We start from the raw sequence: 13,295 nt of genomic DNA, 5'->3' as shown, positions 1-13,295 counted from the left end.
ATCTACCGCCATTTTAATCCTTACATGTAGAGTACGGATACCAACACAGGACAAACGGAATCTCATTGTGAACCTCTCAAAACCACTGAATGTGGTAGCAACGGTCTCGTCTGACTGTCACAAGCAGGGGAGGTGGCCGAAGATAGGAGGCGCTAGTAATCTTAGCAGTATTAGCACCCACTTAAACAAAAGCATTTTTATCTAAAAACATATTTTCTTTAAAAGTCAGGCAAGTCTTGGACATTAATCTACACATATTTGACTCCTGAAAAAATGTTGATTTGAGTGAGTAAAGTCCTTCTATTTATTTACAGTTAGCTAAGATTTCCAATATTGTAATTAAAGTGGCTGGAACTTGGGGTAACTACGCTACTCTCTTCTTTTTCTAAATACTGCTTGAATTTCCAAGACAAGGAATGCACTTCTCTTCTGGCCGTGTCCTGCCAGCTCTGTAACCTCGAGTAAACAGGCAACTAACAGAACTGCAAATACGTTGCATGATTTATTTCAAGAGCTTTAAGGAAATACATGATCGTGGTGATTTAAATTGAAAGAGAATAAACATGTTAACAGTGATTAAAACAATAGAAAAAAAATCTTCTCACTGAATTTTTTTTTCATAGATTTCTGTGGGTTTTCACAGGGGGAGCCATGGTCTGAAGGTTAGAGCAGAGGGCTGAGGGCTGGAAGGTCGTTGGTTTGATTCCCACGAGCAGCAGGAAAACTGGGGGCAGAGGGAGTGAAGGAACAGCACTGTCGTCCTCCTCCCTCAACATCCACGGCTGAGGCATCAGCCCCGTGTGTGTGTGTGTGTGTGTCACTGCCACAGATGGGTTAAATGCGGAAGACACATTTTGTTGTACAATGACAAATAACGGCACATTTATTATTACACCACCACAAGCAGCGGTGGATGAAGTACACAGATCATGAACTGAGTTAAAGTACAGACACCGAAGGTAAAATAAAACGTCCTTCGTCTTGATTTTCACTCGAGTGAAATATAAAAGTATTCACCTTCAAATGTACTGAAGTATCAAAAGTAAAAGTATGATTTATTACAAGTCTAACGTCCTGTTATCGTTTCTGTTACAAGACTCTGGATTAATCGCCTCATTTCAACATTTCAACACAATGTCATTAATGATTCTGTCACTGATCTCTATTAGAAGTGTCATAAAGCATTAAACACTGACGCAAACTGTGTCCATCCGGTGGAGCCCAGCTGCTGTGGAACTACATTTTGCGAACAAGCCGTGTTTTTGGTTTAAGATTGTATTGGCAGCTTACTTACAAGTTTAAGTTTTGTGATAAATGTAATAACTGTACACAGGAATCTAGAATATCTCAGTACAAAAAGAACAAATTCTCGTCAGGCCAGGTGGTCGCTGTTTTTCTCACGATTTCAATTCTCCATTACGTTCCTTCCTGGTGGTCGTAACATTAAGGCTAACGCTCTTTCCCGTATAAATCAGAACGACCCAAGGGAGACCGCTGAGCAAAACACTGACTTTATACTTCCTCCTTCGGTTTCTGTGTCAACTATTAGATGGGAACTTAATGAACAAATAGAGCAAGAAAATAGGGAACTAGTATGTACAGGCCATTCTCAGAGATAAGTTAATTACCTGGGCTCATTCGTCCCCGTCATCTGGTCACCCAGCAGGAAGGTGCACTACACAGCTTATCCTAGCACGTTATTGGTGGGAATCCATAAGAGTGGATGTTCATAAGTTTATTGCATCATGTTCAGTCTGTGCCCAGTCTAAAACACCCAGGACTCTTCCCGCGGGTAAATCAATACCCCTACTGGTTCCTGCACGTCCCTGGTCACACATAGCCCTTGACTTTGTCACGGATTTACCCATCTCTGAGGGTTATACTACAGTGCTCATGATTATTGATCGGTTCTCTAGAGGAGTTCATTTTATACTCTTTCCAGCACTACCCCCTGCCTTAGATACAGCTAAGGTTATATATACACATTTTTCATCATTATGGAATTCCTGAGGATATTCTCTGTGATCGAGGTCCTCAGTTCACATCACGGGTATGGAAGGCATTCTTTGAGCACTTGGGAGTTAATGTCAGTCTTACTTCTGGATATCATCCACAGAGTAATGGTCAGTGTGAGAGAGCCAATCAAGAATTAGGCAAATTTCTACGCATGTACTGCCATAATAATCCACAGGACTGGTCACAGTACTTGGTATGGGCTGAGATAGCTCAAAACTCCTTGGTAAATTCTACAACAGGTATCACCACTTTACAGTGTACCCTAGGTTACCAACCTCCGTTAGCACCCTGGACAGCTGTGACCTCTGGTATTCCATCGGTGGACGTGTGGATAGACGTAGCGAGGAGGTTTGGGAAGAAACCAACCAATGCATATCAGAGGTCCTTTCCCGGTATAAAGAGCAGGCTGATAAGCACCGGTCTAGTTCTCCCTCATTTCGGATTGGGGAACGAGTATGGTTGGCTACTAAGGATATCAGGTCTGAGGGGAGTTGCAGGAAGCTCCTTCCAAGTTTATTGGATTTTTCCGTGTTTCTGGTAAAATCAATGATGTTTCTTATAAGTTGGAGCTTCCTGCTCAATATCGCATTGCTAACTCATTTCATGTGTCTCTCCTCAAACCTGTGGTTTCAGGTCCCTTGAACGAGGTACTACCCGACGGGAGGGTACGGTCCGCAGGAGCGTTTGTCGGTGCCTGCAAAGGACGTCTGTGATCCAGGTCTCGTGTTGGCATTCCACTCCCGTTATCCTGAGAAGCTGTCTCCCCGTCCTAGAAGATCCCTCTCCAATCCTGCTCTGTCCCGTCCAACGTCCTGATCCAGAAGCCCAGGAGACGCAGCGCCGTTTGTTCGCCCTCCCACTTCAAATGAATTTGCCGTGACTGAAATAGATTGGAATCGGGACCCACCTACACGGCGAGAGGGTTATTAGGTCGGCGTCCCAATTCCAATTTATTAGAATGGCGTTAAAATAGACTGGATCTTGGACCTGGTGCGTGAGAGCCAAACTGCGGCAAAAAAGCCCGAACTTTGAGGATCTTTAGCTCGGTGAGGGTCCGAGGGTCCCCAAACCCGCCCCAGAGCCCGTCAAAAATCTGGGCTCGGCTGCGCGCAGCGTCCGCCAAATGCCATCTAGCAAGCTGCTGTCGGGTCGTTGAGGCACTAACTAAAGGGGGAAATCTGAAGACTTAAAATCAAAATAAAAAAAATTCAGATGCATAATTTCAGTGATACAAATTCAAAGGTGGTAATATTTCAAAGTCTGATAAGACAGGGTGACCAGATCTGAGATGGTGAAATAGAGGACACGTCTCGTGGGGTGAGCTCTCGCGAGAACTTACATTTCCGTTTCGGCACAGCTGCTCGAGATGAGGGTAGGTACATGAGCTTTGCCTGACGTAAACAAGGACTACTGACGTGCAGACTGACCAATTAAATGTTTACAGAGAAGGTTATCGACCAATAACGGTAGCTCTACAGTCAGACCGTCCAATCAGAAGATTGTAGGCTACTTCACCACGCCCCCTTCTCATTCAAACGAACCAATCAGAGTAGGGGAGGATGGGACTAGTTTGTGAACGAAACTTCTCGAAGTTCTATGTGAGCTCTAGAAAAACAACATCCCGGACGTTTGTGAAATTCCACCCGGACATTTTTTTAAGTCTAAAACAGAGGACATGTCCGGGTCAAAGAGGACGTCTGGTCACCCCAGATAAGAGAGATTTGCTTCCATAGTTCATAATCAAACGCTCTCCCGCTGGCGCTGGACACCGCTGCACTGACACTGACCTGGAGAGGAGCTCTGTCTGGGCCCAGCCTCTTTAACACAGCGCTGGAACCTGATTGGAGCATTACGCTCTTCTTTAGTTTAGAAATGTACACTTTTATTCACCGCAGAAGACACAAGTAACGACAGATTTCTCTGAATGTAGCGGAGTAAAGACTTTGAAATATAGTGAAGTTAAAGTAAAAAGTCTCTTAAATAAAATACTCCAGTAAAGTACAGATACACAAAAAAACTACAGTAGAGTAACCAATCACATTTACTTCATTAATGTCCACCACTGACCACAACAGAAAGCAGGTCTCTGCAGCTGAGTGGGTAACAGCTGTGACGGAAATCTGCTGCAGCCGCGGAGAACTTTAACCCCTGTGTTAAACAGATAAATACTTTAATGTAATCCATTAATTTCACAAATTAAAACAAGAAAAAACAGAATACACCCAGTAAACAATTAGCTGTTGATTCAAAGTTGAAATAACGTAATGACTGCCGTCTAATCAACGTTCTCTTAAGGTTGAAAATGAAAGTTGAAAAGACGACTATTAGACGTATTTTGGACGTCCATTGACGTTTTTAATTGGTCCCGAAATAAATTACTACTATAAAACGCATTTTGGACGTCCACTGACGTTATCGATTGGTCACCACTTAACTAACTTATTAAGATGGATTTCGGACGTCCATTGACGTTTAAAATATGTCCTTGACGGACAGACTACTTTTAGACCTATTTTGAACGTCCAGGGACGTTTCTTGTTTACTGGGCAGTTGCTTGTATTTTAAATTCTAAATACATAACGCCAATAAATGTATTCAGTTACTCCCCACACTGGTGATACATCATCAGAAACTCTGACAGTCGGTTATAGATTAGATAAATTAACGTGTTATCTCGCTAAACTGAGACGCTGACGGTGAGGCCACCGTAGTCGTGTTGTGTTGTAAAGGTCTAACCGCCAGGGGGCAGCACTGCTGTTTACTCCCAATGTAAACAACCCCAGTGAAGAGTGAGGAGTAAGAGCAGAGCCCTCGCTGTTTGAGTGGATTTACAGTGAAGGTAGTTTTAACTTTACACTGCGTTTATATCAGACACAGCTTCTCAACATTTACTCACTGCACCTCTCAGATTTATGAGGATCATTTAAAAGTAGCGTCTGCGTTTATTATTAAGAACCGTGGTAACCGCTGCGAGAGCTTAGGGACCGTCTACAAATTACATTACACTTAGCTGTAGTTTGTGAAGTGCACGAACCTAATAAATATGTTCCTAGTGGCGTTTCCGCAGCCCATTTTAATGAAACAGAATGAGGCTTTCCTTTAATAAAGTGCCTTATAAAATCGTTTATTAAATATGCTGAAGGTTCCTAGTGGACAGCAGCTCACATTCACATTTGAAAATGTGCTACTGACTTCCACAGCAGTGAAAATGAATGAACACGTCTGAGTTCAGTATTTAAACAGTTTCAGGAGGAGTACTGTAGAGCTGCTGTCCTTTAAAACACATGCACATATGGGATATTAACCTTTCTTTATGCATTGTATGAATCAGTTTAATCAGGACGTAACTCCAGTCGATTTTAAAGTGGCACTTGTCAAATAATAAATAACAATACAATACATGTGAATTTAGTCAAATTAAAAAGTGTGTGGAGCAGTGAATGGTTTTCAGTTTGATGAGTGGAAAACAATGGTATATAAATATATGTGAAGGTGGAGTAAACAAGATGTTCAGGGCGTATAGATTTTGTTAGCAAAACTCATGTGCAGTCATTTCCAGCTACACTGATTTAAGATTGTTATCCGTTCTCAGTTGCTTTTGTAAGTTGTAACTTTAGGTTACTAATGTAACCCCAGTTCTCTGATAGCATGAGTGAGGTGTCTCACTATGGGATACACCCCCCTCGCGTATACCTGGGCTCCTGGGCCGCCCCCTATATATAATATGGAGCATTACATCATAACCTCTTTCAAAACAGGTACTCCTCTTCCTCGCTTCACACTGCAAGGAGGGTGGTCTCACTCATGCTATCAGAGAACCGGGGTTACATTAGTAACCTAAAGTTCTCTTTCAAGCATTCGTTTCGGTGTCTCACTATGGGATATCCTTACTCCCGAAGACAAGCCTGTCCTGAATCTACTGTCAACCAGCTATGCCTAAAAAAGGCTGGGACTGTTAAATCCCAGAGCCAGCACTCAATACCATATGTGCTACACTAGGTGCTGTTACATCCATTTTATAAAAACTGGTGAACGTGGGCGAGGACCAGCTCGCTGCTGCGCACAACTCCTGAATGGAGAGACCTCTAAAGATTGCCCAAGAGGTTGCTACACCTCTTGTGGAGTTTGCACGGACGCCCGGCGGAACTGCCAGTCCTTTACTGGAGTATGCCAAAGCGATCACATCTGAAATCCAATGCGATAGTCTTTGTTTTGTAATCACTTTCCCCGTGTAAGGTTTAGAGCATGACATGAAAAGCTGGTCACTTTTCCTAAATTCCTTCGTGTTATCCTCATAAATTCACAGTGCTCGCATAGGACATAGCGTATGCAGCTGCTGCTGGCCTGGTGAGGTGAAAGGTGGAGGATAAAATGCCTGAAGTTCCAAAGGGAGGCAAGGCTGAATAACCTTGGGAATAAAGGCAGGATTTGGACGTAAACATACTTTAGAGTCCCCCTGCGAAAACTGCATACATGTAGAGCGCATTGAAAATGTGTGTATTTCACTTACATGCTTAGCCGATGCCAGGGCTAGCAAAAGTGCTGTCTTGAAAGACAAAATCTTAAAGTCCACCTGGTCTAGTGGCTCAAAAGGTGCAACTGACATAGCCTTCAGCACCAAATCCCAAGATGGAGAGACAGGTTTGGAGACCGGCAATCTATGCTGTGCCCCCTTCATGAAACGGCACACCAAAGGGTGTTGCCCCACAGTTCGAAGCCCACATGGCATGCTGCACTAGCTGCCAGGTACACTTAAATAGTGGAAATGATTTGCCTTTGTCAATCAAATCTTGGAGGAAAGCTAGTATAACCTCAACAGAGCACTGAAACAGGGTTTCGAGTTTGTCTGAGCACCACTGCTCAAATATCCGCCACTTGTACCCATAAAGGGACCTGGTGGATGGAGCTAGCATTCTGAATGGTTTCAATCACGTTCAGCTGCAACCCTGTTATGCTTAAATTAAACCACTCATGGGCCATACCCATAGAGCCAGACGTTCTGGGTATGGATGATGATAAATCTCTCCCCTTGCTTGCGACAGCAAATCTCTGTGTAGCGGTAGAGGCCATGGGTTGCCCTGAAGCATCTGTATGATCTCCGCCAGCCCATGCTTGCCCGGCCAACACGGAGTTCTCAAGATAATGGACAGGCACCTCTCCCTGACTCTGACTAGAGTCGGGGAGATTAGTGCTATCGGTGGAAACGCATAAAGCAGTGTTTGTGGCCACTCGTGTGCAAAAGCATCGACCCCGAGCGGGGCACTCTGGTCGTGCAGCGAGTAAAACAGAGGGCGCTGTGCATTCTCTTTAGACGCAAAAAGATCCTCTGCTGCCCAGCCGTAGCGCTCCCAAATCTGTTGGACAACTGCAATGTTGAGTGCCCATTCCCCATAAAGAGGATTGCCTCTCAACAACAGATCTGCCCCCCTGTTGAGCATCCCTCGAACATGTGTTGCTCTCACTGATAGAAAGTGAACGCTGCCCCTTAAATTTAGTCTGTGTGCCAGCGTGTGTAATGGTCGGGACCGCAGGCTCCTTGTCGATTGATGTAAGCCACTACTGCCGTGTTGGGGGGGGTGTCGGCTCTCCCCTAAAGCAAAGGACCCCTAGGCAGACTTCTTCCTCCTTACCACCTGTGAAGATGGAGGGAGAGGCTGTACTGCCTGTGGCTGCCCCTGGGTCTTTTTGGGCCTGACAGTCTTACTTTCAGCGCCCCCATTTTGACTTGGCGGGCCAGGCTGTGGCTTAGCCCGTCTGGGGATGCAGAAGCTGGTGGTCAGGTGAGCGGCAGCCTGCATGAAAGAGGGCTGAGGTGGTGCTGAGGGGCCCTGCTGTGGCTTCCTGGGCAAGCACAGCTGAAGGGCTTAATCATCCCTCTTCTTTTCCTCACACCGCTTTTGCATTAAAGTGAGAGCGGAGCCAAAGATGCCCTCTAGCACCACTGGTGCATCCAGGATCGCCTCTTTCTCCCTGTCAGAGAGGTTTGCCAGGTTAAGCCACCTGCCTCTTTCTTAGAACACCATGGTGGCCATGGCTTTCCCCGCTGATTGGACTGCACATCTCTGGAAACGGAGGGAGAGGTCAGTGACCACACAAATCTCTTCCCACTAAGACAGACCTGACATGGCTGACATCTCGTCCTGCAGTTCAGCTTGATAGGCTGTCAGCATGGAGATGGCATTCAGAGCTTTAGAGGGCAGCGTAGAGTTGCTGGTTGCTGAGCGGCTGGGGGGGAAATATGGGGAGTAGCTTTCTTGCAGCCCGTTTTGCCCGCGGCAGTCTCTTCCCCTCATAGCGTGACTTTGCAGTCTCCGCTTGCACGGTCGGCCACGGGATGTCCAGCTTGTCAGATGCTTGCTTAAGCACATCCTGCAGGTCCACACTTAGAAGGGGCCATCTGGGCGGGGTGGAGAAACGGTGAGTCCTCAAATTCAACGTCCTCATCAGAGACAAAAAATTTGGAACTGCCATCCTCATGGTCCTCCACTGCCTCTTCCTCGTCCTCCTCTGCATCTAGCAGGGTGGGCAGGGGGGCGAGGGAGTCGAGTGGATCACCCCAGCCAAGAGCCACTTGGGTGGACGATTCAACGGGCATGGTGGCCTGCTCTAAAGTCGGCGTAATGGTAGCGCCGGACACAAGGGGATCCTCGCCTGAAACACTGGCTTGGCGTGCCAGCCTACAGCGGAGGCTTTTAAAGGTAAAACGCGCGCAGTGCTCGCACGAGCCCGGGTCATTCAATGCTGCCTGGGCATGTCGCAGCCCGAGACACACAGAGCAGACCTGGTGCATGTCCCTGCACCAGGCTAGCCGTAAGCCGCAAATAATGTGGTGGTTAGTTAGCCCAGGGGTTGGCGTAGTGTAAAAGAGCTTCTGAGGTATACGCGAGCGGGGAGTATCCCATAGTGAGACACCGAAACGAATGCTTGAAAGAGAACTCAGTTTGTGTTGATAACTGAAGATAATAAATATTCTCCTCTTTTCCAGCTTCTCTCTACTGCTGTTACTCTGAAATGTCTGATGTGTTTTGTAGCATCCTTCACAATTATCATAACACTGACGTTAGATTTTACAGTGGGTTTCTCATTTTGTTTCTCTCCTGTTCTCCTCACCAGATTAAAGCAACATGCTTCTTCTCTGTGTGTTTTCCATAAACACATCGAGACTGAGGCTGAAATAAGGAAAGATCAGCGGTGGTTTCCTGGTGCTGTCTTTCACTAACACCTCTCAGAGACCAGTGCAGATGAACATGGACGAACCCCACCAAAGCTTGGAGTGTGTAAAGAACTTCACTTTGCAGAGCGAGCTCCAGCGGCCCGAGCAAGTTCCCACCGGAGAGAAGCCGTATGAGTGTTTACTTTGTGGAAAGAGCTTTTCTGCAAAGTTTCGTCTCACAACACACCAGCGAATTCACACCGGAGAGAAGCCGTACGAGTGCTCACTGTGTGGAAAGAGCTTTTCTATGAAGAACTATCTCAAAACACACCAGCGAGTTCACACCGGAGAGAAGCCATTCGAATGTGCACAGTGTGGAAAGAGCTTTTCTACTAAATGTCATCTCAAAACACATCAGCGAGTTCACACCGGAGAGAAGCCGTTTGAGTGCTCACTGTGTGGGAAGCTCTTTTCTTCAAAATATCGTCTCACAACACACCAGCGAGTTCACACCGGAGAGAAGCCGTACGAGTGCTCGCTGTGTAGAAAGAGCTTTTCTATGAAGTGTCATCTCAAAACACACCAGCGAGTTCACACCGGAGAGAAGCCATTCGAGTGCTCACTGTGTGGTAAGAGCTTTTCTTCGAAATTTCGTCTCATAACACACCAACAAATTCACACCGGAGAGAAGCCATACGAGTGCTCACTGTGTGAAAAAAGGTTTTCTACGAAATATCGTCTCACAACACACCAGCAAGTTCACACCGGAGAGAAGTTGTTCGAGTGCTCACTGTGTGGAAAGAACTTTTCTATGAAGTGTCATCTTAAAACACACCAGCGAGTTCACACCGGAGAGAAGCCATTCGAGTGCTCACTCTGTGGAAAGTGCTTTTCTTCGAAATTTCGCCTCACAACACACCAGCGAATTCATACCGGAGAGAAGCCATACGAGTGCTCTCTGTGTGGAAAGAGCTTTTCTACTAAGTGTCATCTCACAACACACCAGCGAATTCACACCGGAGAGAAGCCATATGAGTGCTCACTGTGTGGAAAGAGATATTCTAACAAGAGTCATCTCAATACGCATCAGCAAATTCACACCGGAGAGAAGCCGCACGAGTGCTCATTGTGTGGTAAGAGCTTTTCTGCGAAGAGTGATCTCATAATACACCAGCGAATTCATACTGGAGAGAAGCCCTATGAGTGCTCAGTGTGTGGGAAGAGTTTTGCATATAGGAAAACTTTCCAATCACACACACGAATTCACACTGGAGAAAAGCCGTATTGTTGTTCACACTGTGGGAAGAGTTTTTCTCATCAGGGAAATCTTCAGCAACATTTGCGAACTCACACCGGAGAGAAGCCGTACTGTTGCTCACACTGTGGGAGGTGTTTTACTTCTTACCATCAGCTTCAGTTACATCTCCGAACTCACACCGGAGAGAAGCCGTACTCCTGTTCACAGTGTGGCAAGAGTTTTGCGTATGAGAGCAATTTCCAAAAACACGAGCGAACTCACACTGGAGAGAAGCCGTTCGAGTGCTCACAGTGCCACAAAAGTTTTACTGAAAAGAAAAATCTCATAATGCACCAGCGAACTCATACCGGAGAGAAGCCATACACCTGTTCACAGTGTGGAAAGACCTTTGCTCGTCAGAACGTTTTCCAAGTACACCAGAGGACTCACACCAGGGAGAAGTGCCATACAAGTGCTCAAGAGATTTACTGAAAACAGCAAACCAGCTAATTCACACCGGAGAGAATCCACATCCTGAAGACCTCAGGATACTTCTTGCGGAGACTATATTCACCTGGCTTCAGCGGAAAATATGATGTAATTTAGGAGAAAACGAACAACCGCCTATATCGTGCGGAGGCTTCACTCGTGATGTCATGCACACTGAAACTGGCCGAACTACACAGACGTAAACGCTATACGGCAAAGCTTTTCATTGGTCCATAAAAAAGAGGCGTGTCACAACACAAACATGGACGACTTTGAGGAGCAACTCACAGAGCAGGTTTGAGGATACATGGCATGTCTCCATGGCTACAAAAGTGATTTTCTCGTGTTCCTGTAATCATCACATCGATCATAAAATGTCTTAGCTCCATCTGCAGTAGAGGAGAGTACGCAACTAAAAAAAAACTAAACAGTGAAGTCTGAAAGTGCACCAGTGAACTCACTCCAGAAAGAAGCCTTTTGCCTGTGAAACGTGTGTGAAGTCTTGTAGTGAACTCTCCATTGTGGAAAGACCTTAATTCGTCCGAGTTGTGTGGCAAGCCCATCATTCATTTCTGCAAATGTATACATTTCGATGTCTCAAAATGAGGGTGGTATTTATTCTGTGTGTGTGTTGTGTCAAATTTCTGTTGTTTCTTTAAGTACAAGTCCATGAAGTTTATTAATGTGCATTTAAGAGAGCCACAGTGAGGGGGCGCTGTGGGAGTTAACTGACTGCTGATGCCACACTCTGAAAATATTTGGGGGATAAACACAAGCCCAGTAACCCACCACAGTGTGCTATGTAATTTGTTAAATTATGATCAAAAAGAGTAATGTAGTCTGAATACTTTGGAATATTTCAAAATTTTCTTACATTTTAAAACTGTGTGAATGCAGCAAGTATTACTCGGCCTATTTAAGAAGAAGGTTCTGTTGTGTTGTCTACCGTAGCTACTAACTAAATGTGTTAAAGATGTCCTGGGTGTAAATAATATTAGCTGAAAAGGATTTAAAACTATAAAGTTATGTAAACACCAGGGGTGGTTTGTTCATTAGGGCGATGGGGTGACGCACAGCCAAAAGGGAAACGGAGGAATTTATTTTCCATTCATTCTACTACAGTAAAAACCCATGGCTCTATATTAGCCAAGCCCTGTCAGACGGATTGTCTGGCCTCTAAATATCACAGTGCAATCGGCATTAGGTTTTGTTCTGTACAGTCCCACCTCAATTTCAAGATGGTGGAAAATTGCGTCAGACTCCTCTCATAAACCTTTAGGTTAAAGCTTTTTTTTTTCAAGCTGCAGAGCCTTCAATTCATTCTCAGTGGGTTTTGGGAGCTCGCCCAAACTTACTTTCAACATATACAAGGTGAGGCGTGTTCCAAATGGCCCCCTCCTCTATTCCCTACATTGCTCACTATGTAGTGAAGTATATAGTGAAATAGGGCACTGATTAATTTTTGGCACAACTCTGTACGGACCACCTGAGCAGCCAGAGTCGTGTAGAGAGAGCAGCTAGCGATTTGGTCAGTAAAGTTTGAACACCTGTGAAGTCATGTTATAGTGTTTATTATTAGAGCTTGACAGTCATATATATATATATATATATGTAGTGCCGTCTTAATGAAACAACTCAACGTTTGGCAGAGTACAAAAGTAAGCCGGAAAATATTTCAGATATTTTTGTGGTATTGTTTAGTGTATTAGCTCTTTACAGCTCTAAGATAAAGCAGAAATTAACAAATGACTTTAAAAGATTTAAAATCTTTCCTGGTTGAAACACCTTTCCTTTTTTAATCATGGGACTTCACAATCATATTTTCACTAGTAAAAGGAAACAAGCAAAAAGAAAAATGCCCATAGTTTAGTAGTTCTAGTAAAGTATTGGCCACAGTTGACTGCTAAAATGGCGGCGACAACAAACTTCTCGTTCGTGTGACGTCACCCGTCAACAACCGATGGTGAAACACCCTCCTGTTCTCACCATTGTCTGTTTCACAGATGCTGATATGTTTTGACCCACTGGGCCACCGTATTCCTGATGTGTTGCAAAAGTCAGACCGCCAGGGGGCAGCACTGCTGTTCACTTCCAACGTAAACAACCCAGTGAAGAGTGATTTTACAGTGAGTTAGTGGATTTACAGTGAAGGTAGTTTTAACTTTACACGGCGCTTATATCAGATACAGCTCCTAAACATTTACTCACTGCACCTCTCATTTTTATGAGGATTTAAAAATGGTGTCTGCATTTATTATGAGCCGCGGTAACCGCTGTGAGAGCTTAGGGACCGTCTGTAAATTAATCTACGCTTCGCTGTCGATTGTGAGGAACGCCGACCTAATTAACAGGTTCATAGTGGCGTTTTCCACAGGGTTACACTCGGTGCAGCCCATTTTA

At 45.0% G+C, this 13,295-nt stretch overlaps 1 protein-coding gene and 1 pseudogene across 1 annotated transcript; one reads left to right on the top strand and one right to left on the bottom strand.

Moving 5' to 3' along the window:
- Nucleotides 1-4,790: 4,790 nt before the first annotated feature.
- Nucleotides 4,791-12,115, top strand: LOC136684419 (zinc finger protein 658B-like). Its single transcript, XM_066659177.1, has 2 exons — nucleotides 4,791-4,855; nucleotides 9,130-12,115. Exon 2 carries the CDS (start codon nucleotides 9,258-9,260, stop codon nucleotides 10,896-10,898), a length of 1,641 nt encoding a protein of 546 aa, XP_066515274.1. The 5' UTR covers nucleotides 4,791-4,855; nucleotides 9,130-9,257; the 3' UTR covers nucleotides 10,899-12,115.
- On the bottom strand, nucleotides 6,026-7,454 carry LOC136684418 (uncharacterized; annotated as a pseudogene).
- Nucleotides 12,116-13,295: the final 1,180 nt, after the last annotated feature.

The sequence above is a fragment of the Hoplias malabaricus genome, unplaced genomic scaffold (genome assembly GCF_029633855.1).
Source record: "Hoplias malabaricus isolate fHopMal1 unplaced genomic scaffold, fHopMal1.hap1 scaffold_542, whole genome shotgun sequence".
Lineage (NCBI taxonomy): Eukaryota > Metazoa > Chordata > Actinopteri > Characiformes > Erythrinidae > Hoplias > Hoplias malabaricus.
Note: the sequence above shows the minus strand (reverse complement) of the source record. Positions and strands in the feature narration are given on the sequence as shown.

What these genes read in the sequence shown, in the direction of transcription:
- LOC136684419 (XM_066659177.1), top strand. Translation starts at nt 9,258, where the DNA reads ATGAACATGGACGAACCCCACCAAAGCTTGGAGTGTGTAAAGAACTTC.